This window comes from Magnolia sinica, chromosome 1 (assembly GCF_029962835.1).
Source record: "Magnolia sinica isolate HGM2019 chromosome 1, MsV1, whole genome shotgun sequence".
Lineage (NCBI taxonomy): Eukaryota > Viridiplantae > Streptophyta > Magnoliopsida > Magnoliales > Magnoliaceae > Magnolia > Magnolia sinica.
The window spans coordinates 21,027,851-21,053,314 of record NC_080573.1 but is presented as its reverse complement, the minus strand read 5'-3'; the positions used below and the strand labels follow the sequence as shown (position 1 = coordinate 21,053,314).

General features: G+C 40.2%; 1 protein-coding gene across 3 annotated transcripts in view; it reads right to left on the bottom strand.

The window, feature by feature from the left end:
• Nucleotides 1-25,464, bottom strand: part of LOC131242659 (uncharacterized) — a 58,296-nt gene that overhangs the window by 3,525 nt on the left and 29,307 nt on the right. For all 3 annotated transcript variants that reach the window (XM_058241442.1, XM_058241451.1, XM_058241461.1), the window contains exons 17-22: nt 7,384-7,921; nt 1,217-1,252; nt 904-1,117; nt 672-805; nt 411-597; nt 78-310 (exon numbers count right to left, since the gene is read on the bottom strand). In XM_058241442.1, coding sequence (XP_058097425.1) covers nt 78-310; nt 411-597; nt 672-805; nt 904-1,117; nt 1,217-1,252; nt 7,384-7,921 — 1,342 coding nt within the window. The remainder of the gene's footprint in view (nt 1-77; nt 311-410; nt 598-671; nt 806-903; nt 1,118-1,216; nt 1,253-7,383; nt 7,922-25,464) is intronic.

The window sequence follows — 25,464 nt, the reverse complement described above, 5'->3', positions numbered from 1 at the left end:
AGATAAATACCAATATTATTTTCCACTTTAAATTGGAGAGAAGTCAAAAGGACTCAAAAAATAATAAAGATATATACTTTGCTCTTTGAGCCACTCTCATGATTTGCAGAATCCCAGTCATGTGCTAACAGCTTGCGTGCAGAATTTCCAAGCCTGTTTCTCAGAAAAGGCAGGACCCCCTGGGCAAATCCCGTTTTCATATTCTTCCCGTTTCCTTCCAGCATCTTATCAAGGAATATCTGGATTGAGTTTATAACTGATTCTAGGCTAACTAGAGCTTCTGATGCCAGCAAAAATGAGAATGAACACGCTGCATGGAATAGAGATGTATAGAAATGCCATAAGTGACTTCTATAATGAATCAGGGTTATCTCCAAAAATCTTGGTAGGAAACAGACAGGAGACACTACCTTTATCCAAGACATCCTCAAGGAACGAATAAGCAGCACAATACAAGTAGTCTGTGTTTCCAGGTAAAGGAGATGGCTGGATGCCTTTAAAAATATCATCTGGTATTCTGCCTGGCTGGAAGGCTACAAGCAAATCCATCAGGATTGGTAAATTCATCTGACTGCATAGATCTGGAAGGTTTGCCATCTGCACCCAGGAGATAAAGAGAGTTCAAAATAATGCGTTGGTGGATCTGAAGGAGAAAAGTTACGCAAATTTACCTTGCCAAAGCAACAAAGGATTTCTACAAACACGGTAGCAGCCACTGAAGATTTTGAAACCACCAAGTGGGGTATATCTGGGTTCCCAGCAGAAGCAGATTGAATGTTCCAGTGGTCTTCGCAAGTTTCGGGGCCTATAGTGCCACTTAGGTTAAGACATGTAATTTGTATTTGCATCGCATTAGAAGCAGTGACCCAGACTCAACTGATAGATACAGCAATAACGACTTACCTTCCTCAAGGATACAAATTGCACTATCTAAGTGTTTCTTCAGGTATGGAAATATTGGTCTAATCTTGCCCAAAATCTCAATAGTTGTCATCCTGCCAAGACCTGGTGGAGCTTTGCAAGTAATTGTGCATGCAGCTGGAAATTGTTTGCTTGGAGGATTCAAGTAATCCAGCTTGTAGTGAAAATCACGGAGAAGGTACAGATGAAGGGGTAGCTAGAACAGAAACTGGGAATCAGACTGCAAAGTCGAGTAAACATGTTCAAAAAGCAAGAAATCATCTGCTGCAATTTTCGTGAGAAATAATGGCTGTACCTCAGCTGCAGGATCTGAACAACAAGAATTTTCACTCTGCAATAAAAATTTAAAACCAAAAAGTATTAACCTTAAGAGTGCTTCAGTAGTCATGATAGTCCCATTATCTATGTATCTTGCATCAAACAAGGTCAGAAGCTCACGAGTTTTAACTTGGTAGACCGAACTATATGCACAAGGTTAAAATATACTTCAGGTACAGTATTGAAACATTTTAGCTTGAGAAAGGCAATCTCCTCAGCAATGTTTTCTGTCATTATTACGTGATGTATAGTACCCTTGGGGCACGGATACATATCAGTTATCACATGGGATATATCAGTTTTATTACGTAATGTATCGCTGTCGTTGGGAAACATGGGAAACATTGAGAAATCGGTCAAAATTTTAAATGAAACTTCAGGGATTGTTAAAAAAGACATCAATACCAATGTTGTCAAATCACTAAAGCGATTGTATGCGATCGCACAGTGTTTTTCTTTTCTTTTTTTTTTGAAAATTTTTTTAAAAAAATGAAAAAAAAAAAAATCAGAAAAAAAAAAGGAAATTTTGGGAAAATTTTGTTTTTTTTCTCATAAAGACTTCACTACTCCCATTAATTTTCAAACTAATTTGTGAATATTAGTAAGTATATTACGTATACTATCTAAGTTATTAACGACTAAAAATTAACAACTACTTGTTAATAAAAAGTAAAAGCTCAATACTTTATTGAAAAACAAAATTTACAAAGCACAAACTACTATTCCACTAACTATATACATTGTTCCATCTCCCATTGTGGCACATTACCACCATCACCATCGTCAGAGTCATCGTCAAAGTCATCTCCTTCTTCAACGTACACTTCATCTTCTTTTGTTTCTTCATCATCTGTCCGCACAAGTTGCTCATCCACATCTAATGGTCGAGCATCTTATACTTCTTCAATCTCAATATCGTCGTCGTCTTCTCCTTAACTGCTAGGCATAGGCTTCGTGCTACTGCTCACCCCTACAGCTCCTCTTCTCCGTCGTTGAGATTGAGAACCTTCATCAGGTGTCAATCCACAATCCATAAGCGGCGTCTTCAACTTGGGCCCATGTAAGGGACTCGCCGGCAAAGATTGGATCCTCTGTCTCTATAAGCCACTCACCGTCTGCCTCCAAATCACCTAGGTTGATAGTATCATAGAATTTGGGCTTTTGTCGCCTAGCCTGGAATCTTTCTCGCAGCTTCTGGTTATACTAAACGAAGACCAGGTCGTTGAGTTTCTTTTGTTCAAGGCGATTTCTTTTTTTCATGTGAATTTGTATGCCATTAACATTTAGAATATGTAACTTTAGAAATTTAGCATTGATATTTGAACGTAGAAGTACATTATAGAACTTTTAGTTGTAATTTCTAAAACTTACCGACTTGAATGTACTCCAGTTGCGCTCGCAACTGCTCGAAGAACGCGTAAGGCCAAGAATTCTCATGGCCAGCTTCTGTAGTACCAAATTCCTCCTAGTCGGGTCAACTTCATGCATAGACCACCAGTCAATTGTGTAAATAAGTTTAAGTTAGACACTTTCTCGTTTAAACTGCTTACATTGTTAGTTGTAGAACTTCATAGAATAAATTGCATACTTACTCAACAATTTCATACTTCTATGCCTAATAACAATCTCTCTTGACCAATCCTTGTACTCTTCAGGTAGAGGTCCAACTCCCGAAAAATTTTATCATGTTCTTCTTTGTCTGGAACCATTCTTTTTAAAATGTTTATAAATCCAACCATATGAAACGCGGCTGCCGTAGTCCAATTTGCGGACGCAAAGAATACGGCCGGATTAAGGATGTAGACGGTTGAATACAAAGGGGATGTCATTTTGCTACCCATCTAACATCTATAATATTTAGAATGGGTTGGTAATCACGTTCCTTATGGTTGAAGTGTTCCATTATTTTGTTTCTAGCCATCTCCATCACACCATAGATATAGCCCATGAGTAGCTTTTCATCATCGTTCACCAATCACAGCACTATTACTAAAGGTTTAGATGATTTTAAGTCATTTACCACTTAAGCCCAAATTTGGGCGGAAAGAATTATTTGTTGGACTAACTTTCCTTCGGCCTTCTTTAATCATGGCCCATTATTACAATCAGCCGACACTACAAAGGACCTAAGTTCAGCTTTCTTTGAATGTAATCTTTGTAGTGTTAAGAATGTTGTTACGAATTGGGTGACCGCTAGACGAAGTAAGTTGCACCCAAGGTAGTTTCTCATGTGATTGAGAAGAATGGCATGCTTGTACATAAAAATTGTGATTCTCTTAGCCCTAGCAATTACTTTAAGATATAACCTACCTATATCTTCTAACATTAAATTGACACAATGTGTCGCGCATAGTATCCAAAATAAATGTCGCCTCTTCTCCATAAGTTGGAGACTATCAGTTGCATAATTAGTTGTGTTGTCCGTGATAACTTAGACAACATATTCATCTCCCACCTCTTCAACTACATTATCTAATCATTTAAATAAATAATCGGCCGTGTGGGAATAGGCCGATGCATCGACGAACTTTACAAAACATTGTCCCAGTTGGACAATTTACAAGGAAGTTTATCAATGTCTGACCGGATATATCAGTCATTAACGAACAACCACATATTTTCAAACTTTCTTATATTTGGAGATAAAGTTTCTAATAAACTCCACCTTTTTTAGGCAACTCTCCCTCACTTCATGATAGGAAGGGAGCTTCAAGACAGGTCCAAATTAACCTATAGCTTCAACCATAACTTTAAAACTCTTCATGTTCACGATGTTAAAAGCTACACCAGCTTGGTACAACCAATTCGCAATGTACCGAATCATTGTTTTTCTATCATTCTTCTTATACCGGTTTTTAAAAGTGGTTTGGGTGGGTCCCCTACCCCTTTGGTCAACCACATCTTCCAGATGTGGTCTACATCGCCTATCCATAAGCCCATACCCACGAGCTCTTTTGGCGGTCGATCTAGATTGCCCCATGGATGTAGATGGTGTAGATTCATCCAAATCTACTACATTGATATCCTCATAAGCTTCTCTCCATAAATTCTTTTTGCATAACCGTTTGGTTGTCTTTTCCGAGAATGTGTATCCATGTGTTGCATGATTTCGTATGGATCTCCGTAGAAACATTGGAACATGCTCTTACATTTGCTCCTGATGCGTGCCCAGGGTGTTGTTTATGCTAGCCAATACCACCGAAACTTATGAACCCACATAGTCACACACTACTTGGGACTTTTCACCGACACTTCAATAGTTCCAGTACTTCCAACTGGATTTGACTTTGGCTTCAAAGTGGAAGATTGAGAAGAAGGCATGATGACACTACATAGTAGCCTAGTATAATAGAGTAGTTGACCGTAGTATGTGTATGAGACTATAAGTGTGTATTAGATATTTAGAATTTAGACTAGAATCTATTAGTCCAAGTAGTAAGTACTAAACTAAATTAGTAGGAACAGGCAAGAGCTAACTACTAAGTACTAAAAAAAGTAAATAGTTTAAAATACTAAAAGAGAGAAAGAGAGAGAGGGAGGGAGGGAGGGAGAGTGTCACTAGTATGGTTGTGGAGTTACAAATGCAATTATAAGAAAGAGAGAGAGGGATGGAGAGTGTCACTAGTATGGTTGTGGAGTTACAAATACAATTATAAGAGAGAGAAAGAGTCTTGTGACTCTTGAGTCCTTGGAAGTTGGAAGTTGAAAATTGTTGTTGAATCTTGAAAGTCTTGAAAGTGAATCTTAACTCTTGATTCTTCGACTTTGAAAATGATCACACTCTTGAGTCTTGAATCTTGAATCCTAGAAACTACAAACTATAAATAAACAAGAAATTAAAAATAATTAAACTAGAAACTTCAAACTTGAAATAAACTAGAAACTTGAAAGTTGAAAGTTGAAATAAACTAGAAGTCTAAAATCTAGAAACTACAAAGTACAAAGTAGATAGAAGAAACTACAAGTCTACAAATTACAATGAAAGTATGAAACAAAATAGAAGACTTTGTTGGGAGACTTGAGTGTGTGATTGCCACTTGAGAGTTGAGACTTGACTATTGAGTTGACTCTTGAGTTGTTGATAATTGAGAGTCTCTTCTTGAGTTGAGTCTTACTCTTGAGTCTAGATTCTTGAATCTTAATAAATGATAATTCTAAAAAGAAATCAAGAACAATAGATCACACAAACACAAGTTAGAAACTTAGAATAAAGATAAGAAATTACAAATTTTTGAATAAGAGATTAGATTCTTAGAATGGAGATTAAAAATAAGAATAAAAAGATAATAGAATTATAGAAGAGATGAGAGAGAGAGTGAGTGAGTGAGTGAATAGCATAGAGTGATTGAATCCTTGATTTTTCTAACTTCTTGCTTCTTGAGTCATTGACTTGATCTTAAATAGTAAAGAAAAGACTAAGAGAGAAGGAGGGCTTTAGAATGATGTATGAGAGCAAGAGAGTGTTTTAGGATGTTATGTTGCAAATGGAGGAGGGCGAAGTGCCTTTTTATAGGCAAAATTTTTGAAAATTAACAAAAAAATTAATGCTCCAACAGATCGCATATGCCATTATACCAACTTGAAGCAAAATTCAAGAACTTGTAAAATCTGCATGCTTCCTGAAATTCCAGCTAAAAAAACATCACTAATTCAGTACCATTGCTCAGAAAGAGCAAGAAGTAACCCAAACATTGAACAAGTCCACAGTTTACCAGTCTTTGTTGCTGATCAAAGAGAAATTTAGAGCAAGGTTACCAGGATTATGGGGTCGCTTTGGTACGTGGAACAGGTACAGGTATGTGCTACATTACCTCCTCCAACATGCCGTACACTAGGGGTAGGATCATGTGTGTCACTCCAATACACACGGCGCGCATGCAATGTAGTTTTATATATGAAGTATGAACTCAGATTGCAGTTTATATATGAAATGATGAATGTTATTGTTATAGACCCCACATGCTTAGTGTTATATTATAACTAAAATAAATAAAAGTATATATCTCTACATTGTAAATAGAAAGTTTCATTAACTTAATCAACAGTAAGAATAAAGAGCCATAATTTTGGGTCACCAAAAATAGTGATCTGGATCACAAATAACCCATAATACGAAACGCTCAATCTAGAATGGGAAACATAAGGGGTTTTGTGTTTTAGGTAACATTGATTTAGAAACATCTAATTCCCAAAAGCTAAACTGAGTTTTAGGTAATCCTTTTATCATTGATTATGAAGATCATCAGAAAATTCAGATTATTATGCTAATGAAGCTGAATATCGGGTTTTGATGCTTCAATACCCCAGTTGCCCATTTTAAATTCCTTGCTGACCGAGTTGTGCGACAAATTGGATGACATCAGATATAAGACAAGGAATCTGTGGCAGTAAATATACTTTTGAGATCAAATATTTGCAATGCTATGTTGTACCAGAACATGCCCAGTTATGAATAATTAACATAGGTGGAGAAGTGAGCACAAAAGAAGAGAAATGTGAACAGGATTCACCAAGGACTCCACCCCAACATAGATCCTAGCAATTCATTAGGAGGGGCCTACCGCACATGGCTCAGAAGTCAGGTGATCCCCTCATCGGGTGCGCCACACATTTAAGCTGAATGTAGACCCTCGTCCATTTTTAGCTGCCTATTTTCCTACCATGTAGGGCATTCCTGATGGATGGACCGACATGATTTTTGGAGTAGGCCATGTAGCAGGGCCTTCCTGATGAACAGCGTAGACACCAGACATGCATTCCACATTGCCACATGTGAGATGAGTCCACATTAGGACCAGGGTATTCAATAACGAGTCCACCATCATCATCGTTACGATATGGGCCTTAAAGGCCGTTACGGCCATTTTTAAAAAAAAAAAAAACGAAAAAAATGTATCGGCCCCATAACGGGCTATTACGGGGTGTTTTTCCATAACGGCCGTTACAGCCCGTGATGTGTAACAAAACAGTTTTTTAATACCTCAGTCAGGACAGGCCTGGTTTCACAACCCAGTCAGCAAGTGAATGACCTTGTCTGGTTGAATCAGGCAAGTCCAGGCTGACTGGCTTGGTTTGCAAACTCTATTGTTGGTACGGTACAAGGTATAAAATTTACTCTGAGAGTTATAGCAAGCAAACTATTACCTGTGAAAAGGATAAAATGGACAAACAGTCAACCAGGAGAGGCCTGAACTTGAATCTTTGTGCATCCAGAACCTTAGGAACTGCAGATATTTCTACAAGCCCTTGCTCATTAGATTCAAATTTGTGCTGTTCTCCAGACTGTGATGCCTTCTCCTTAGTCGAGAATCCTGAAGAACCTTCATTTGGTCCTTCTTGGCTTATGACAGCTCCTGCTCTTGAGAATCCTGAAGAGCCCTCATTTGGCCCTTCTTGGCTTATGACAGCTCCTGCTCTTTTCAGTGCGTCCAAAATGGTAGGCTGCCGTAACTTTCCATTAAGATCTGACTTTTCTGGGGCTGTCGAGTTCCTTGTACATTTTCTCTTCTTGTTTGGTGAAGTGCACTCAGATTTTCTTCCCCGATCAACCTTTATGTCTGGAGGCCTCAAATGGTTAAGCTTGCTTGAGAAAGAAGATTCAGAATGCTCAATAGCAGAGTGGAGCTCAGATAGGGACTGAGAGTACAATTTGAGGGAGACGTTCAATAAGCCTTCCAAAAATCTGCAGCCATTGGGTTCTTTTCGTTGGTACTTTTTTTATAAAGATGAGCAAGACTAAGATAAGGAGAAATCTATGAGCCATAAAGTTCCATTTTTTGTAAACATCGACAATGCATATGCATCAAGTATGCACAATCCTAAATTGAACTGAGGGAGGAGACATCATTATCCAGATTTCATACATCTTCAAGTTCTGTTTATTAGTCTATTTTTTGAAAAGCAAGGCAATTTTATTAAAAAAGCTAGACAAAGACGAGAAATCTACACCTAGAGATTACAAAAAGGAAAGCCAAAAAGAAGCAAAAGAAGCAAAACTCTAGATAACTGCTTTAGAGCCCATGCCCCGCAGTCACATCCAACTTGGCCTAAAGGTGTGTCTGGGAACCGATGACAATTACGAAAGCATGTATCATTAGTCATTACGCTCATTTCAAACTAACCAAAGACCCGCCAGCAAGAAAAGGTGCCATGGATTTTTCCTTTTACTCCCACTCCCAGCCCCGTGCCATGCTGTGAACAAAGGCTCAATCATGTGACTTTCTTTAAAGGTAAAAGGCTAATTTTTTAGACAAGGAGCTGAAGAGTAAGGAGGAATTGGAGTCTTGTTCTTTGAGATAAAAGAAGCCTAAAAAAGATCAATGTGTGGACTTCCATTTGAGCAGTTGATTGAAATTGAACATTGACGGGTTCTCCATGGATAGCCTGAGGATATCAGGAATCAGTTTTGTGAGAGGTGGTAAAGGTAACATTAGTGGTAAAGGTACTGTTAAGCTAATGTTCTCCAAGCTTGTTGATGTGGGTGACTCTAACTGGCTCAGCTCGAGGCTATCAAGTTGGCTTAAATCTCACTCGTAATACTTTCTCCGAGTATTTAATGGTAGAAGGTGACTCGAGGAATGCAATCGCGTGAGTTTCTGACGAAGGCATCATTCCATAGAAGTGTAGTTCTACAATAATGAGATTGAGGCCTTGCCCTCATCCTCCCAGGATACTTTAGGCATGTTAGTAGAGTAGCTAACTCCTAAGCAGATGTTTGGGCTAAAGAGTCTTTGGGTAAAAGGAGTCTATGGACTTTCTATAGCAGCAGGAAATAGTGAGTACCAAGGGGGTAATGGGTAGTCTTGGTTAGTAGTCCGCCACCCTAAAGGTTATAATGGACATTTATTTTTTTCATTTTTTTTCATTGTAAAGAACTTTTTAATGATGTTTTGATTAATAATACACATATTAAGCATTTCGGGAAAGGGAAAGCTTTTTCTCTATTTACATGTAATCAAAGCTTAGAGTTTCTAGTTAGTTTTTCCTTCATGCAAAGAGAGGTACCAGTTAGATCCAAGACCTATGATTTTGAGCATATTTCTCTTCTTGATTTGAGCCCGATGGCACTTGCACAAGTGGCGAATTTCAGAACACCAAAATACTCTTGGAAAAGAATATTAGGTTTTGAAATGGTTCAGCATTGATGGTTGTTGCCTGAAGGAAAGCTTCTCCTACTTGGTCGTCAATGGAAGGACGATCATTCTATGCAATATTGCAGGTTCTCTAACAAGGTAACATGATGCGGACATCAATGGTGCACCCTTTAGAGTGTACCAAAGGAGGAGGCATCGCCGACTGAGTACCGGAGTGGAGTTGATGTGGATGGATGTCAGGTCCTTCGGACTCATTTTCTAACGCCTACAAGTGCAGGAGCAACATGATTGTACCCTAACCACAAGCCCATGGGGTGGATTTCACACCCCGTCGCGCGGGGTGTCTTAGTTTTAGGCGTCTTTTTGTTCTTTTCCTTGTTTTCAGGGGCTTTAGTGCACTTTTTGCTTTTCTGTGGCTTATATATACACTGTGAGAAACCCTATTTTATGATGGAATGAATGAGAATTTGTATGCTTTCTTCCTCTTTTACCAAAGAGATTAGGATTTTCGAATTGGCCCTTTGGTGTTGAGGATTCCACCCCAGTTTCATATTTTCCTTCTTTCTATATCTTTGACGTACGGGAAAATATAAGAATCGATTGTCTTCTTTCTTTGATGCCCTAGAATCCATGCTCTCTTTCATCTTGAACCAATCTCTTCTTCTTCTCTTTCATTCCTCTCTGGATATTCCTTTTTGGTTTGAACGGAAAAGAGGGATGGCTAGTCCAGAGAATCGAATCCAAACTTAACTTGGACTGGCTTATGCTAGATCTAGGATATTTTCATATCCCTAGGTCCCCCCTTTTTACTGTTTATGTGATTTTATGCTCAGGAGCATGATTCTGACAGAATGATTTCATCTCTATGTTGAGATTTGCTTAATTCCCTTTATTGAAAACAGTTAATTGATTAATTTTATTATTTAAATCTCTTCAACCTGATTATACATGCATCTAGGGTTAAGCCATCACATGCCCCTGCATCATAACACTTACAATCTCATGCTCAAAAGGATGGCAAGATGGAAACTATTTCTATGACAGCCAAGGACATTGCAGGCAGTGGCAAACGACATGCACTTCTTGTGAACATCGTTTCAGCTTCTCCCAAAATTGGATTTGCCTGGTTTTCAATTAAAAATGATCTTAGAGCTCAAGATTGAAGAACTAAATTAGAGAAATCTAGATTTGAGCCATCTCATTCCAATTACATTGATATTGTATGCGGATGACATGATCATTACAGGGAAAGACCATGTTTGTATTCAAGAGGTTAAGAAGCAACTTCAACGACAATTTGAGATGAAAAATCTTAGAATTCTTCATTACCTTCTTGTAGGCTTACCTTTTGGATATCTTTTGTCTCGATTTAAGTATGCATCTAATCTTTTCAACCATGAGCATCTGATAGTAATAAAACCATAGATACTCTCATTGAGCTTGATGCAAATCTATGATCTTTGTTTTCAATATAGGTATCAATGCATGTATCGCACCCTTGGGATACAAAAACCAATTGGACATTGCATGGGAAATGCATGCATCACATGATCTATTGCCGATTTTAGAAAACTTTGGGAAATTGATCAAATTTTTCAATGAAACTTCAGGGGATGTTAACAAAGACATTAATACATACTTAGAACTCAAAAGACCACAAAAAGCAAGTACACCCAATAAGTTTCCTTTATATAAGGTCCTAAACTATGCACTATCTAACGAAAGTGATGTAACTATACTCAAAATCAGTTCAGATAATTTAAATCACAGAAGCCATGTATATGAAAACACAACGAATACATTCAAAAGCCAAATTGGTCCTACAATGTACAATGCATTTTTAAAATATATTTTTAAATTATTTTGGGTTTATTAACAAAATAGACCTCTAGTATGCCATAATTATGTAATTAGGCATGCTTTTGAAATGTATTTTTTAGACCTCTGACGTTAACGGGCATATTTTTCAAACGAAAATGCCCCTACACTACTTCCAATGCCTATTACGGCAGTTGCAGGGGCTATATTCAATGGTCCAACATGTGTGAAATCCACACCATTGAAACTTCAATTAGTTCCACTGCATGGGCCATCTGTGCTGCTAAATCTACCGCACGTGTCCAATTGAGTGGAAGTCCAAATTATTAGCCCTAGAAGAAATGTCCACTGGCCCACACAGGCTAGCAATCCAAATTACATTGCCCCTTCCTTTCGTTAAGTGTGGTCCACCCCTAAGTTGGATCTTGCTGATACTTTGTGCCATGCCCTAATTTTATATCAAGAATAGGATGTACAGCGTTGATTGGAGTAGGAGCTCATAATGGAACCCACAAACAGTGATGAAAAGAAAAACAATGGAGGCCCCACCCCCCAAAAAGCTTCAGAAGGCTATTGGACCTTCATTCTCGTTCCTCTTCGTCTTTCGATGAACTCCAGACAATTTCTCCGTCGAAGATTCCTCTTCCCTAAGAGATCTCTTCGATCCGGGTCCGACTTCTCAAAGTGGAAGAGGCGAGAAGACAATTTAATCTCCCGAAGAAATCTCGTCGGTCAGAAACACAGAGTTACTCTCCCGTCAGGCTGAATTCTCTTCGTTGAAGATGATTCAGCCATCGGTGCTCCGACAGCTCTGGAGGCATAACGAGTAAGAGAATGCACTTCTTTTATAATGTGAAAGATGAAGTTTGTGGTTCTAAGGATTGTGGGGGTCTCACCTTGAGGGCCTTTGTTAGGGTATGGGGTTTTAGTTCCAGGGTGTTAGGGTTTCAATTGCGTGAGATGGATCTCCTATCAAGAATTGAGACCCTTAGAAGAAAGTGAACTGCGAACCGAGACCCTTACAGGAATGGCAAATGAGAATCGAGACCCTTACACAAAAGGGCAACCGCGAACTGAAACCCGAGAACCAAGACAGCAATGGCAATAGAGAACCGAGACCCTTGATGGAATGGCATCCGTGAACCGAGACCCTAAGTGCAATATTGAAGGTGAAAACCGCGAACCGAGACCCTTACAGTATTCTTCAAAGTGAGAACCAAGACCCCTGCAAGGGCAAGTGAGAACCGTGAACCGAGACCTATAAGTGAAGTCTTATTTATTTTAATTCATTGTCCTCTAATATTATTTCTTTGTGATGTTATTAATTTTTCTTCCATGTTTTGTAGTGTCAAAAGTTTCAAAAAATGCTCCTTCCTTGCACAACAAGACTGCCAGATGTATGCCAAAGTGGACAATTCAGTTTCTAAAGCATGTGGGACAAGATTTTAACAAGGACAGTGTTCGAAAAGATATGTTTAGAAGTACCTGCTTCAGTTATTTGTTGGATTTTGAATAAGAGAAATTTAAATCTGAAGGTCAAGTAATACACAGTCTATTGCAAAGGCACATTGGTGACCTCCGATTCAATTTACAGGGGACAATTGTATTTTTCACTAAAATGGACTTTGCATTGATTATGAGGGTCGAGTTTGGAAAAGATAGCCCCCTGAAAGATAGGAAGGGGAAAGGGGACGGAATTGGCCCGAAGTATTTCCCCGAAGGATGAGTTAGGAAAAAAGATTCACTACAAGCTTTTCTTTCGCTTATAGGGACATCAACATGAAGATGCAGTGAAGTTGGCAATCCTCATGTGTGTTCAAAATCTTCTCATAGGATCACCCTCTAAGAATTTATGTGTGGCAGAATATATAGAGTTAGTAAATTCTTTGAAAGATTTTAATAGGTATCAATGGAGGATGTGAGTTACAAATATTTCAAAGACAGAGCAAGAACGAACTCCCGCTCGGGCTTCTCCTCCCGGGAAGCCCTTTGCTCTGGTTCTTTACATTGGGTTGCTCACTCACTCTGTCTTATGCTCACCCCCTTCCTTTTTGGACTATGGGGGTGAGCTATGACTCTGTTCGCTCCCAACGAGGTAAACTCTACTTAATGATTTCTACTTAGAGTTCTATTAGAGTTTTTATAACATTGGTGTTCTCAATCGGCGAAGCCTCACATCTCTTGCTTGCTTAGCTGCTTTTTATACTTATACTCTTTAACTTATTCCTAGCCCCCTCAATCGTCGAGGGCTATATTCTCAGTCGGCGAAGCCTCACATCCCTTGCTTACATGACCCCCCCCCCCCCCAAAAAAAACGGAGGGGAGTTAGTCACACCCATCCTCCCAAACAAAGCTTTACTCAACTGATTTATCATATATGACCAGAGAACTCCGCCGTATGAATTAGTGATTCACTTTCTATGACTGTGGAGATTCTTGCTTGCTTTAAGAAAAATGCATTTCAAATGGCCAAATGTGTTTCATACCTGCGCCTCGATATGCTTACTAATAGGGCGGCCATTCTCCTTCCATAAGAATGGAATGTTCACGGTCATGTAACAAAACTATGATCCTTTCTATATGACGTTTTTTGGGGCATATTCCGTAGAAACAAGATGACTCGGCCTTAGACTTTCCCAGTCGTTCTTTTGTGGAGTCGATGTTTGAGCTCTTTCGGTAGAAGAAGACTCATCTCCTCCAGCTAGGTCTTGCTTCCTTCCTTTGTTACTACTGAGGTTTATAGGCGAAAGCCTCCTACAAACGGTAGCTGACGCAGCAAGACCAGAAGAATCGGATACGGATCTTTTTCAGTCTCTTTCGCTCTTTGGTTGATGCCCGAGCGATTAATGAGGACGAACTGTAAATTGGCGATATGTCTACGCTAGTGCAAATCCAGCTTAATAAAGCAATAAAACATAGCCTTCCCCAGCAATACAACAACTGCAGGCATGCCTTTGCCGTAATGGTATGTGTTATTCTCTCATATGACCTTTATTTTGAAATTGTTAGATACTATTTGTGGATCATATTTTCTTATTTTGTAATTGTTAGAATTTATTAATGCATGTTATGTATTTTGAAAAACAGATATGGACACTTGAGCAGATCCCTGAACTCTCTGGACCTAATGGTTGGGTGAAAAGAAACGGATCCTCACGATGTCCATGAATACTTAACTGGACATGCTTCAAAGTTGCGAAGCAAGATGTGTTACATAAGGTCTTCGGTAAAAAGCTAATAAGTAACATTCTTAGGTTAATCTATTGTTGAGGTTAACAAAAGTGATAAATGTACATTACTCCATCATACAAGCTCTTGCATGTGAATATTGCAGATGAGCATAGTCCCACTCCGAAGGAGCTGAAGATAGACATCATTAGAGATATAGCAATGAGTTAGTTTTTGCTTGCATAGATCTGAGAGGAATATCAATACATATTACTCTTAACTTTGCATGTCTCATATTCTTTAGAAGGTACTGGTAGTGGAGGACGAGTGAATGTTGAGAAGAAATCCATGAGGAAAGACATGAGGAAGGAGAAAGAGACAAGGAAGAATGAGAGAGACAAGGGTATGGGGAAGGGGAATGAGGGAGGGAAGAATGAGGAAGGAAAGGAATTCGGTAAGGAGGAGATTGGGAAGGAGGATGAGATGGGGATGGAGTTAGAGAATGAATTTGTGAAGGAGGAGGGAGGAAATTGGTGTGAAGGAGATAGGGTCATCGAAACAAAAAATCCTAGGGAAGCATATGCCAAGAGATGACGCAGGGGAGGTTGATATAGATTCTGGCTGCCCTCAACTTGTAAAGACTGCTGAAGATCTCAAGGTGTAGATTGCATATCAAGGTGGAGACTGCAAATATGTTCCAAGATGTAGCTTCTAGACTATTTGAGAACCTAAGTAAATGAATGACTCAATAAAGATGCAGTGGCAAAGGATTAGGACGATAGCTAAGGACGTCAAGAAGTTGAGGGAACATGAGCTGGTGGAAGACATGAAAGCGTTAAGGAAAACGACATCCAAAGAGATAAATGAGTTGAGAAAAACAACAACTGAAGAGATCAAGGAGTTGAGAGGCGAGTTGAATGCTATTAAGGTAATAAATTCAACAAATGGTTTATTGTGCAACTCTAATGTAGTACCTTACAATACGTTGTTATCAATAATACAAATCTAATGCGATATTTTAACTACAGGTTGAGGTTCAAGGGACGCAACAGGAGGATCTGGACTATCCGAGTCCCATAGAATGTGTGATGGACATATCCACACACATTGATGAGCTAGGAGACATACACAGACATGTGGAAGAGGCGGCCACCTACTACCCGCAAACTTAAGTGATGCGATGATCCTACCCGAAGAGGCAGGTGACACACTCGCTCATCTAAAGGAAGCAAAGGACGTACCCGCACACCTGAAGGCAGCGGAGTCAAACCCACACAATTGGAACAGGCGGGGGTACTCCCCGCATATCTAGAAGAGATTGGGGATGTACCCGCACAGGAAGAGGCGGGCGACGTTCCCCCACATGTGGAAGATGCGGGGGACGTACCCAGAAAGGCTACAGAGACGGAGAACTGGCAGAAGCGAGAGAAGTACCCGCACAGGAGGCAAAGGCAGGGGACCTCCCCGCAAACGTGACAGAGGCAGGAGAAGTACCCACATAGGAGGCAAAGGCAGGGGACCTCCCCGCAAATGTGGCAAAGGCGAGGGACCTCCCCACACATGTGGCAGAGGTAGGAGAAGCACCCGCACAGGAGGCAGGGGCAGGGGACCTCCCTACACATGTGGCAGAGGCGGGAGAAGTACCCGCACATGAGGCACAGGCGAGAGACCTCCCCGCACATGTGGAAGAGGTGGGGGATGTATGATGCAGGGAGATGTGATGACCTAATCCTCGATGCATGTATAATCAGGTTAAAGAATATTTAAGTAAATACACAAATCAACTAACCGTTTCCAATCAAAGGGATTAAGTAAATTTCAACACAAAGATGAAGTCATTCCGTCAGGATCATGCCCCTTAGCATACAATCGCGTAAACAGTAAAAAGGGAAGACCTATGGATATGAGGATATCCCAAATCTAACATAAGTCAGTCCACGGTCAAGTTTGGATCTGATTCTACTGACTGACCATCCCTCTTTTCCGTTCGAACTAGAAAGGGGGTATTCAGAGAGGAACGAAAGGGGTGAAGAATGAAGGATTCGAGATTAAGAAAGTACGGGTCCTTTTGTCATCAAAAGGAGAAGATCTAGAAAGAAGGAAAACCTGAAATCGGGGTACAATCCTCAACACTCAAGGGCCAATCCTAAAACCATAATCTCTTGAATATAGAGGAAGAAAAATACGAATTTATATTCATTCAATAATAATGAAAATAAGGTTCTCACAACGTATATATAAGCTATGGAAAAAGTAAAAGTGCACTAAAGCCCCTGAAAACAAGAAAAATAACAAAAAAAGACAAAAAATTAAAGAAAGTGCAATAAAGCCCCTAAAATAAGAAAAAAGAACAAAAACGCTTAAAACTAAAACACCCGTGTGGTAGGGTGTGAAATCCGACCCATGGATCTATGGTCAGGGTGCGGTCATGCTGCTCCTGCACTCGTAGCATGTCAAAAAATGGGTCCGATGGACCCAACATCCATCCACATCAATTCCTTCGCTCCGGCACTCTGTCAGCAACGCCTCCTCCTCCGGTACACTCTAAAGGGTGCACCACTGATGTCCGCATCAATGTACCCACACAAGAGGCAGAGGCAGAGGCAAGGGCTGAACCCATAACACCTAGTGAGGTGATGGAAATTACGAGGGTAGGAAAGGTATCATCACCTGTAACACCAAGTGAGGTGATACACAACGAAGCACAGGATGATTGGGGGGGACCAAAGCAGAATTTACGCCCATCAACATATTGGGTCACTCCTTATACAGAGCCTCAATCCGAGAATGAGGCCGATGATGCAGGGCCACCTCCGGGATTCGTGGACCCACATAGAGTTCTTATGGAGGAGGAATATTATAAAGTTAAGAATGTTTATGATGTCAATTGGGACAGCATATATTTAGCCATAATTAGGTCATCTAATTATGGCATGATTGTGTCAATCGGGACAGCATATATTTAGCCATAATTAGGTCATCTATTTATGGCATGATTGTATATATCTTGAACAGTTATTGATTGTATATATCTTGTACAGATATTGTTTCCTTATTTGTTAGCCTAGATTGATGTTAATGGCTGCAATTCAACCCTGTAATTAGCCTAGAGTTTCTATATAAACAGAGGAACCTCACAATGAGGACATTCAATCCAAAATATTTACATGGTATCAAAGCGGGAGGTCTCGTGTTCAAGACTCCTCACCGGGGGTGATTAATGCAGGGGTATCTTCACACCGGGCTCAAGTGGGGTCGCCTGTTGGATGCAGGGGCACACTTGGGGTGGGTGACCCATGCGATTTGGGGCCACGGGGGAGGTCTCGTGTTCGAAACTCCTTACCAGGGGTGATTAATGCGCATTTCACACCGGGCTCGAGTAGGGTAACCCGTGAGATGTAAGGACACACTCGGGGTGGGCGGCCCATGCTATTTGGGGCCCACGAAGGGGGTTCGACCGAGGTCCTAACCCATGAGATGTAGGGCCTGGGCTATGAGATAAAAGGATTAATTCATCATACTCTAACAGTTCGAGCTTTTAGAGCAAGCGGTTAATTGTCCTGCATCAAATTGGTAACAGAGATTTCTATTACCTGTTCTGAGATTTCTGGGTTGGGTTGGGACTAATCTGTTTGTCTCCTAGGTTGTCGATACCTTCAAAGGAAGGTATAGACAATTCTGGTGGGTTATAAACTGTTGTTCGGCGGTTTCTGTTGAGGGTAGGAAGTTTCTTTCTTGTTGGAAACTCTCATTTTGTGGTGATTAGTGGTTGTTGGCGTGTCCAGTTCTTGCCGGAAACTCTCATTTCGATCTCCTTTTGTTTTGGGCTTGCTGGTTGTAGGCTTGTTTTTGGACTAGGGGTGAGGTGGATTTAGTATTATCTGTCTTTATTATTGTGTTCCGGGAACCATGTCTACTAGCAACTCGGATTCTTTTGGTGTGCGCTTCACGAGCAAGAATTATTCTGCTTGGGAATTTCAATTTCGCCTATTTGTCCTGGGGAAAGAGTTATGGGGTCACATAGATGGAAGTGATCCAGCTCCTACTGAACTTTCTAAATTGGCTCAGTGGAAAGTGAAAGATGTCAGAGTCATGACATGGATTTTAGGATCTGTTAATCCTCTGATTATCCTAAATCTGAGGCCGTACAAGACTACAAGAGATATGTGGGAGTATTTAAAGAAGGTTTACAATTAAGACCACACAGCCAGATGCTTTCAGTTGGAATATGAGATCGCCAATTACACTTACGGCGATCTCTCCATACAAGATTATTTTTCTGGGTTTCAGAACTTGTGGGGTGAATTTACTGACATTATTTATGCTAAGATACCAGCTGCATCTCTCGTTGCTGTTAAGGAGGTTCATGAACAGAGCAAGAGAGATCAATTTCTAATGAAGTTACAGCTGGAATTTGAGGCAACTCGCTCCAATTTGATGAATCGTGATCCTCCTCCCTCTTTGGATGTGTGCTTTGGGGAATTACTTCGTGAAGAGCAGCGTCTTGCAACACAGGCTACTTTTTAGTAGAACCGCATGACCTCTAGTGTCGCTTATGTAGCTCACGAGAAAGGCAAGGGTAGGAATATGCGGAAGGTCCAATGCTTTAGCTGCAAGGAATATGGGCATATTGCTGCTCACTGTGCCAAGAAATCTTGCAATTATTGCAAGAAGCCAGGACATATTATCAAAGACTGTCCGACTCGTCCCCAGAATCGCCAAACTAATGCCTATCAAGCTGCGGTGGGTACTTCTGCTTCCACTAATTCCTCTACAGCTGGTGATCCCTTTGTTCTTACTCCTGAAACAGTTCAGCAGATGATTATTTCAGCCTTTTCAGCCTTAGGGCTTCAAGGTAACAGTACAGTACCATCTTTACCTTGGCTTGTTGATTCTACTGCGTCTAACCATATGGCTAGTTCCTCCAACACTCTTACCAACGTTCGGAATTATCATGGCTCATCGTACATTCAGATTGCTGATGTTAGTCAGTTACATATTCATGTTGTTGGGGATATTAATTCATTAGTTAAAGAAGTTTTTGTATCTCCTGAGCTTTCTACTAGTCTCATTTCCGTCAGACAATTGGTTGATAACAACTGTAATGTTGGGTTTTCTCATGATGGTTGTATTGTGCAGGATCAGGTGTGGGGGAAGATACTCGCGAAGGGGCCTAAAGTTGGACGATTGTTTCCTCTACATTTTTCCATTCCTTCTTGCATTTCTTTGGCTTGTACTACTGTAAACAATAAGAGTAAAGTATGGCACAAACGTTTGGGTCATCCTAACTCTATTGTTCTATCTCATTTAGTAAACTCTGGTTTGTTGGGTAATAAAGATCAATTTTCCTCTCATCTCTCTTTTGATTGCTCAACATGTAAATTACGTAAGAGTAAGTATCTTTCCTTTCCTGCTCATGGTAGTTGTGCTGAAAGCTGTTTTGATTTGATCCATAGTGATGTGTGGGGTATTACTCTTGTTATATCTCATGCAAATTATAAATATTTTGTCACGTTCATTGATAATTATAGTAGGTATACCTAGATTTATTTTCTTCGTTCTAAATCTGAGGTATTTTCTGTGTTTCAACAATTTGTGGCTTATATTGAAACTCAATTCTCTTCAGGCATTAAAGTGTTAAGGTCTGATTCGGGTGGTGAATATATGTCTCATGAATTTCATGCCTTTCTCAAGCAGAAAGGAATTGTTTCTAAGAGTTCTTGTCCTTATACACCTCAGCAGAATGGTGTCGCTGAACGTAAGAATCGCCACCTGTTGGAGGTTGTTCGAACGTTATTGCTTGAATCTTCAATTCCTTCTAAATTTTGGGTGGAAGCCTTATCCATAGCAGTTTATTTAATTAATAGATTGCCTTCAAGTGTCTTGCATTTTGAAACTCCCTATTATCATCTTCATCATCAGCATCCCAACTATCTTGATATGCATACCTTTGATTGTGTTTGTTTTGTTCATTTGCCATCACATGAACGACACAAACTTTCTGCCCAATTTCTTAAATGCGCTTTTGTGGGTTATAGTAATTCACACAAAGGTTATGTTTGCTATGATCCATGCTCTAACAGATTTCGTATTTCTCCTCATGTTGTTTTAATTAAAAATTACTCTTTCTTTTCTACTCATGTTGCATCCTTGCCTGAGATCAATATTCTTCCTCATTTTGATGACTCTACTCCTATTCCTAAGCGATTCAAACCTGGATTTGTGTATGAACGCCGACTACCGACTGTCCCTTCCTAAGCCTGACCCGACATCTAAGTCTGTTCAAACTGTTCCTTCTACGGCTGATCCGGGTTCTAACATTGTTCCTCGCCAATCTACTAGAGTCTCTCGTCCTCCTGATCGGTATGGCTTTTCTCATACATCTCTTCATGCTACTTTGTCCTCTATTTCAATTCCATCATGTTATTCTAAGGCTGTTAAGCATGAATGTTGGCGTGAGGCGATGGCCGAAGAACTTCGGGCTCTTCAGGACCGTCGCACATGGGATGTTGTTCCTCGTCCGGCGAATGTTAAAGCCATTGATTGTAAATGGGTTTACTCGATTAAGCTGCGTTCTGATGATACTCTGGATCGCTATAAGGCCCGGTTGGTTACACTTGGTAACAGACAAGAATATGGGGTGAACTATGAGGAGACCTTTGCTCTAGCCGCCAAGATGACTACGGTGTGGATGGTTATTTCTATGGCAGCGTCCCAAGGCTGGCCAGTTCATCAAATGGACATTAAAAACGCATTTCTTCATGGTGATCTCAAAGAGAAAATTTACAAGGCCCTGCTGCCTGGCTTGACCTCCTCTTCTTCTGACGTATGTAAATTGAAGCGATCTCTATACGGGTTGAAACAGGCTCCCTGGGCATGGTTTGATAAGTTCCGGTCTACCTTGCTTCAATTTTCCTTTGAGCAGAGTCAATATGACTCTTCTTTGTTTCTTCGTAAGACCTCTGCTGGTATTTTTCTTCTTCTTGTTTACGTTGATGATATTGTTATCACCGGGACGGATTCAAACTTGATCACTCGTCTACAGCAGCATCTTCAGGCCTCGTTTCATATGAAGGATCTTGGTCCTCTTACATACTTCTTGGGGTTGGAAGTTCACACGGATCCTTCTGGTATCATTCTAAATCAACATAAGTACACACAGGATTTGATTATTTTAGCTGGTCTTCAGGATACTTCTTCTGTGGATACTCCTCTAGAAGTAAACACGAAGTATCGTCGTGAGGAGGGTGATCTCCTATCTGATCCTACTCTGTTTCAACAGCTAGTAGGCAGTTTGAACTATTTGACTATTACTCAGCCTGATATTTCCTTCACTGTCTAGCAGGTTAGCCAGTTCATGCAGACTTTCCGCTATCTACATTTGGTTGTCGTTCGTCGTATCATCTGATACCTTCGAGGGTCCCCTAACCGTGGGTTGTTCTTCCCAACCAGCTCTCCTCTTCGCCTTGTTGCATATAGTGATGCAGATTGGGCCAGATGTCCTGATACTCGACGGTCTATCACGGGCTGGTGCATGTTTCTTGGTGATTCCTTGATCTCTTGGAAGAGTAAGAAACAACCTCGTGTTTCTAAATCTTTTACTGAATCCGAATACCGTGCCATGTCTGCTGCTTGTTCTGAGATTGTCTAGCTTCATGGGCTTCTGGCTGAGCTTGGTTTTTCCCAGTCTGATCCTACACCTCTCCATGCTGATAAAACTAGTGTCATTCAGATTGTTGTTAATCCCGTTTTCCATGAACGAACGAAGCACATTGAGGTGGACTATCATTCTATTCGGGAAGCCTTAGACACTCGTATCATTTCTCTTCCTCATGTTTCCACTGACCTTCAGATAGCTGACGTGTTTACCAAGGTCATGACACGACAACGCCATCAGTTCCTTGTGGGCAAATTGATGCTTCTTGATCGACCAACATCAATTTGAGGGGGGATGTCAATCGGGACAGCATATATTTAGCCATAATTAGGTCATCTAATTATGGCATGATTGTGTCAATCGGGACAGTATATATTTAGCCATAATTAGGTCATCTATTTATGGCATGATTGTATATATCGTGTACAATTATTGATTGTATAAATCTTATACAGATATTGTTTCCTTGTTTGTTAGCCTAGATTGATGTTAATGGCTGCAATTCAGCCTTGTAATTAGCCTAGAGTTTCAATATAAACAGAGGAACCTCACAATGAGGACATTCAATCCAAAATATTTACATATGATACAAAGAGACTTGGTTGACCTGCATGTTTGACCTACATAGCTAGGTGGATGATCAGGTAAAAAAGATTCCATTGTGCAACTTTAACTTCGATTTAATATTACTAGTTCTTATGTAGTCTTGTTGTACTTCACAAAGTATAAATTTGTACATAGAGTATTTGACAAAACTTCGCATTCGACATCCTCGAGCATATCCGCAAGATTATATGTTTACAACAACTTATTTCACGGAAAGCGTCCATTGAACGAGTGCATGGACATGTGGTTAAACCATTGTCGGAATCATTGTTCTTAATATTTGTTTGATTGTGACAACAACTCCTAACGACTAATCTATGTCACATCCAAAAATATGTGACTAGAACCCATGAAAACAGAGTGGAGCTTACATTCGAAAGACTTAGTCACAACCTGGTAACTATAGTTGAAGGGTCCAACAAGCATAAATCTGGGTGAATGTTTGATAAGGTAAGCATGTACTTTAACCTCTGGATAATGAATGATTGTATTTATAATTCCCTTATTTGTATGTGATTGACATGTGTATGTACCAACCAATGTATGCGGGAAACATTGGTATTTGTCCATTGTCGAACCATACAAAAGACAGGTGACTTTGGTCTACAGTTTAAGCCACAGTTGGAGGAGCCGATATGATAAAACAATTAAAATTTTGGTTGAAGGACTTAGGTAGCTCCTCCATATATGTGACGATAGGGACAATTTTTGGGAGACTGAATGAAAAGTCACACTGATGGACAATGCCCAGCAACAAGTAGGTGGAGATGATTGTGGCGTGTTCATGTTTATGTTCATGGACTTCTTGTCTAGCGGTCTGGAACTAAAATTTACAAAGGTAACTTGAAAAAAATACATTTATTCTTGTATATGTCATCAAGTTTAGAGTGACCATTCCTTACATGAAGCACATAATTTGCAGGCAGACATACCAAAGTTCGGAGGGATCATTTCATTCAAGTGTCTGCAAATGTATAAGGTGACCATCCAAGCTGTTGAGTTACAAGAAAAGGATGTATCAAATGGAAAAAAAAAAAAAGGATGAAGGTGAGAGAGAAGTTGATGAGGTAAGAAAGGAAGAAACTGAAAGGATGGAGGAAAAGGTCTTACAGCGGCAGAAGACACTGGCGAAGCGAATGGCTTAGAAGCCTGAGAAATCCCCGAGAAAGATAAGAAAGAAATAATGTAGATAGTTCTCCAATTTCTTAACCATTCTTCTTGTAATAGAAATGTGTTGTACTATAGTTGTAAATTGATGTAACTATAATCGTTTATGTGTATATTTTGTGATCAACTTGTATAGGATTTTTTCTAGCATAAATATCAAGAAGTGTCTCAGTCTCAGTTCATGATTGGAGGTTCTCGGTTCGCACTTGCGCAGTTCACAATTACAGGAAGAGGTCTCGGTTCTCAGTTCTCACTCCCACAGTGTTAGGGCCTAGGTTCTCAATTCACAAATGTAGGAAGATGGTCGTGATTCTCGGTTCACAGTTGCAGGAAGAGGGTCTCGATTCTCAGTTCTCAGTTCACAGTTGCAAGAAGATGGTCGCAGCTATTGGTTCTCACTATAATAAATGGTCTCGATTCTTTCTCGACACATTGGGTTCGCATATATCGAAGACGAAGGCGGGTCTCAGTTCTTGGGTCACGGTTGCAGGAAGGTGGTCGCAATTCTCGATTCTCACTATAATAAATGGTCTCGGTTCTTTCTCGACACATACGGTTCACAAATATCGAAGATCAAGGTGGATCTTAGTTCTCACTCACCCCACCAGTAGGGTCTCGATTGTGACTGTTAGGGTGGATGTTGTCACTGGACATCATCTTATACACAATAAAACCCCAATAATCATACACAATCATAGTAGCAACCCCAATCAAGAGAACACTCTAAAAGCACTAAAAAATTATAAACATCCTCACTTCGTGAGTTTCAAAATGCACAAGAGATGAAAAATACAAAAGACAGTTTCATGAATTATAATATTATGCCACGGGAAACTTGCAGCTTGTCCTATTATGACATGTATGCTTGCATCTCGAGCATCTTACCATCAGTCTATCTTCTCCCATAGACGTAATTCTTAACTTAATCGGTCTTCCAGCATGATTTTTTTTGTTGCAGGGGTAGGATCTTTACACATATCGCTCTTACAACATATGGGGTCCCCCGTTGACTCGTCTCGCACTGGGTAAACCAATTCACGGTAAATCTTTTGGTAAGTTTCTGTCGTATAGTGCAGAGTACAGTAGTCGTCACGATCGAGTTGGTACTTGCCACATGCTGCGATCGCGTGCACACAAGGCATCCACATCACATTGAACTCTCCATGCGTACATGACATTTTTGCCAAGCCTAACTACATCATTGATGAAAACCGGGAGGAGCTGAAAGCTTTTCTGTATTTGAGACAGCCCAAAGGGGTTGAATATATAAAAATTACAGTCATTTATACAAGAAAAATAATAAAATCAGAATCCTCTACCTATGGAAACGAACTATACAAGGTATGTGAGCCTATCTAACATCCTCCCTCGAACTAATGCTGGTCATCGACAAGTAATAGTTTTCCAACTAGAAATGAGTGACGTGCAGAAGTGAGGGACTTGGTGAGAATGTCGGCAATCTGATCATGTGATGCAACATGTGGAAGAGAAATGAGCCCAGACTGAAATTTCTCGAGGATAAAGTGACAATCAACTTCAATATGCTTCGTCCGTTCATGAAAAACCGGGTTAGAGGCAATCTGAATAGCACTTAGATTATCGACATGGAGTAGAGTCGGATTCTGCAGAGGAATGCCCAAGTCGGAAAGAAGTCCACGTAACCAGATAAGCTCACTACACGCAGCAGACAGCGCCCGATACTCGGCTTCTGTGCTC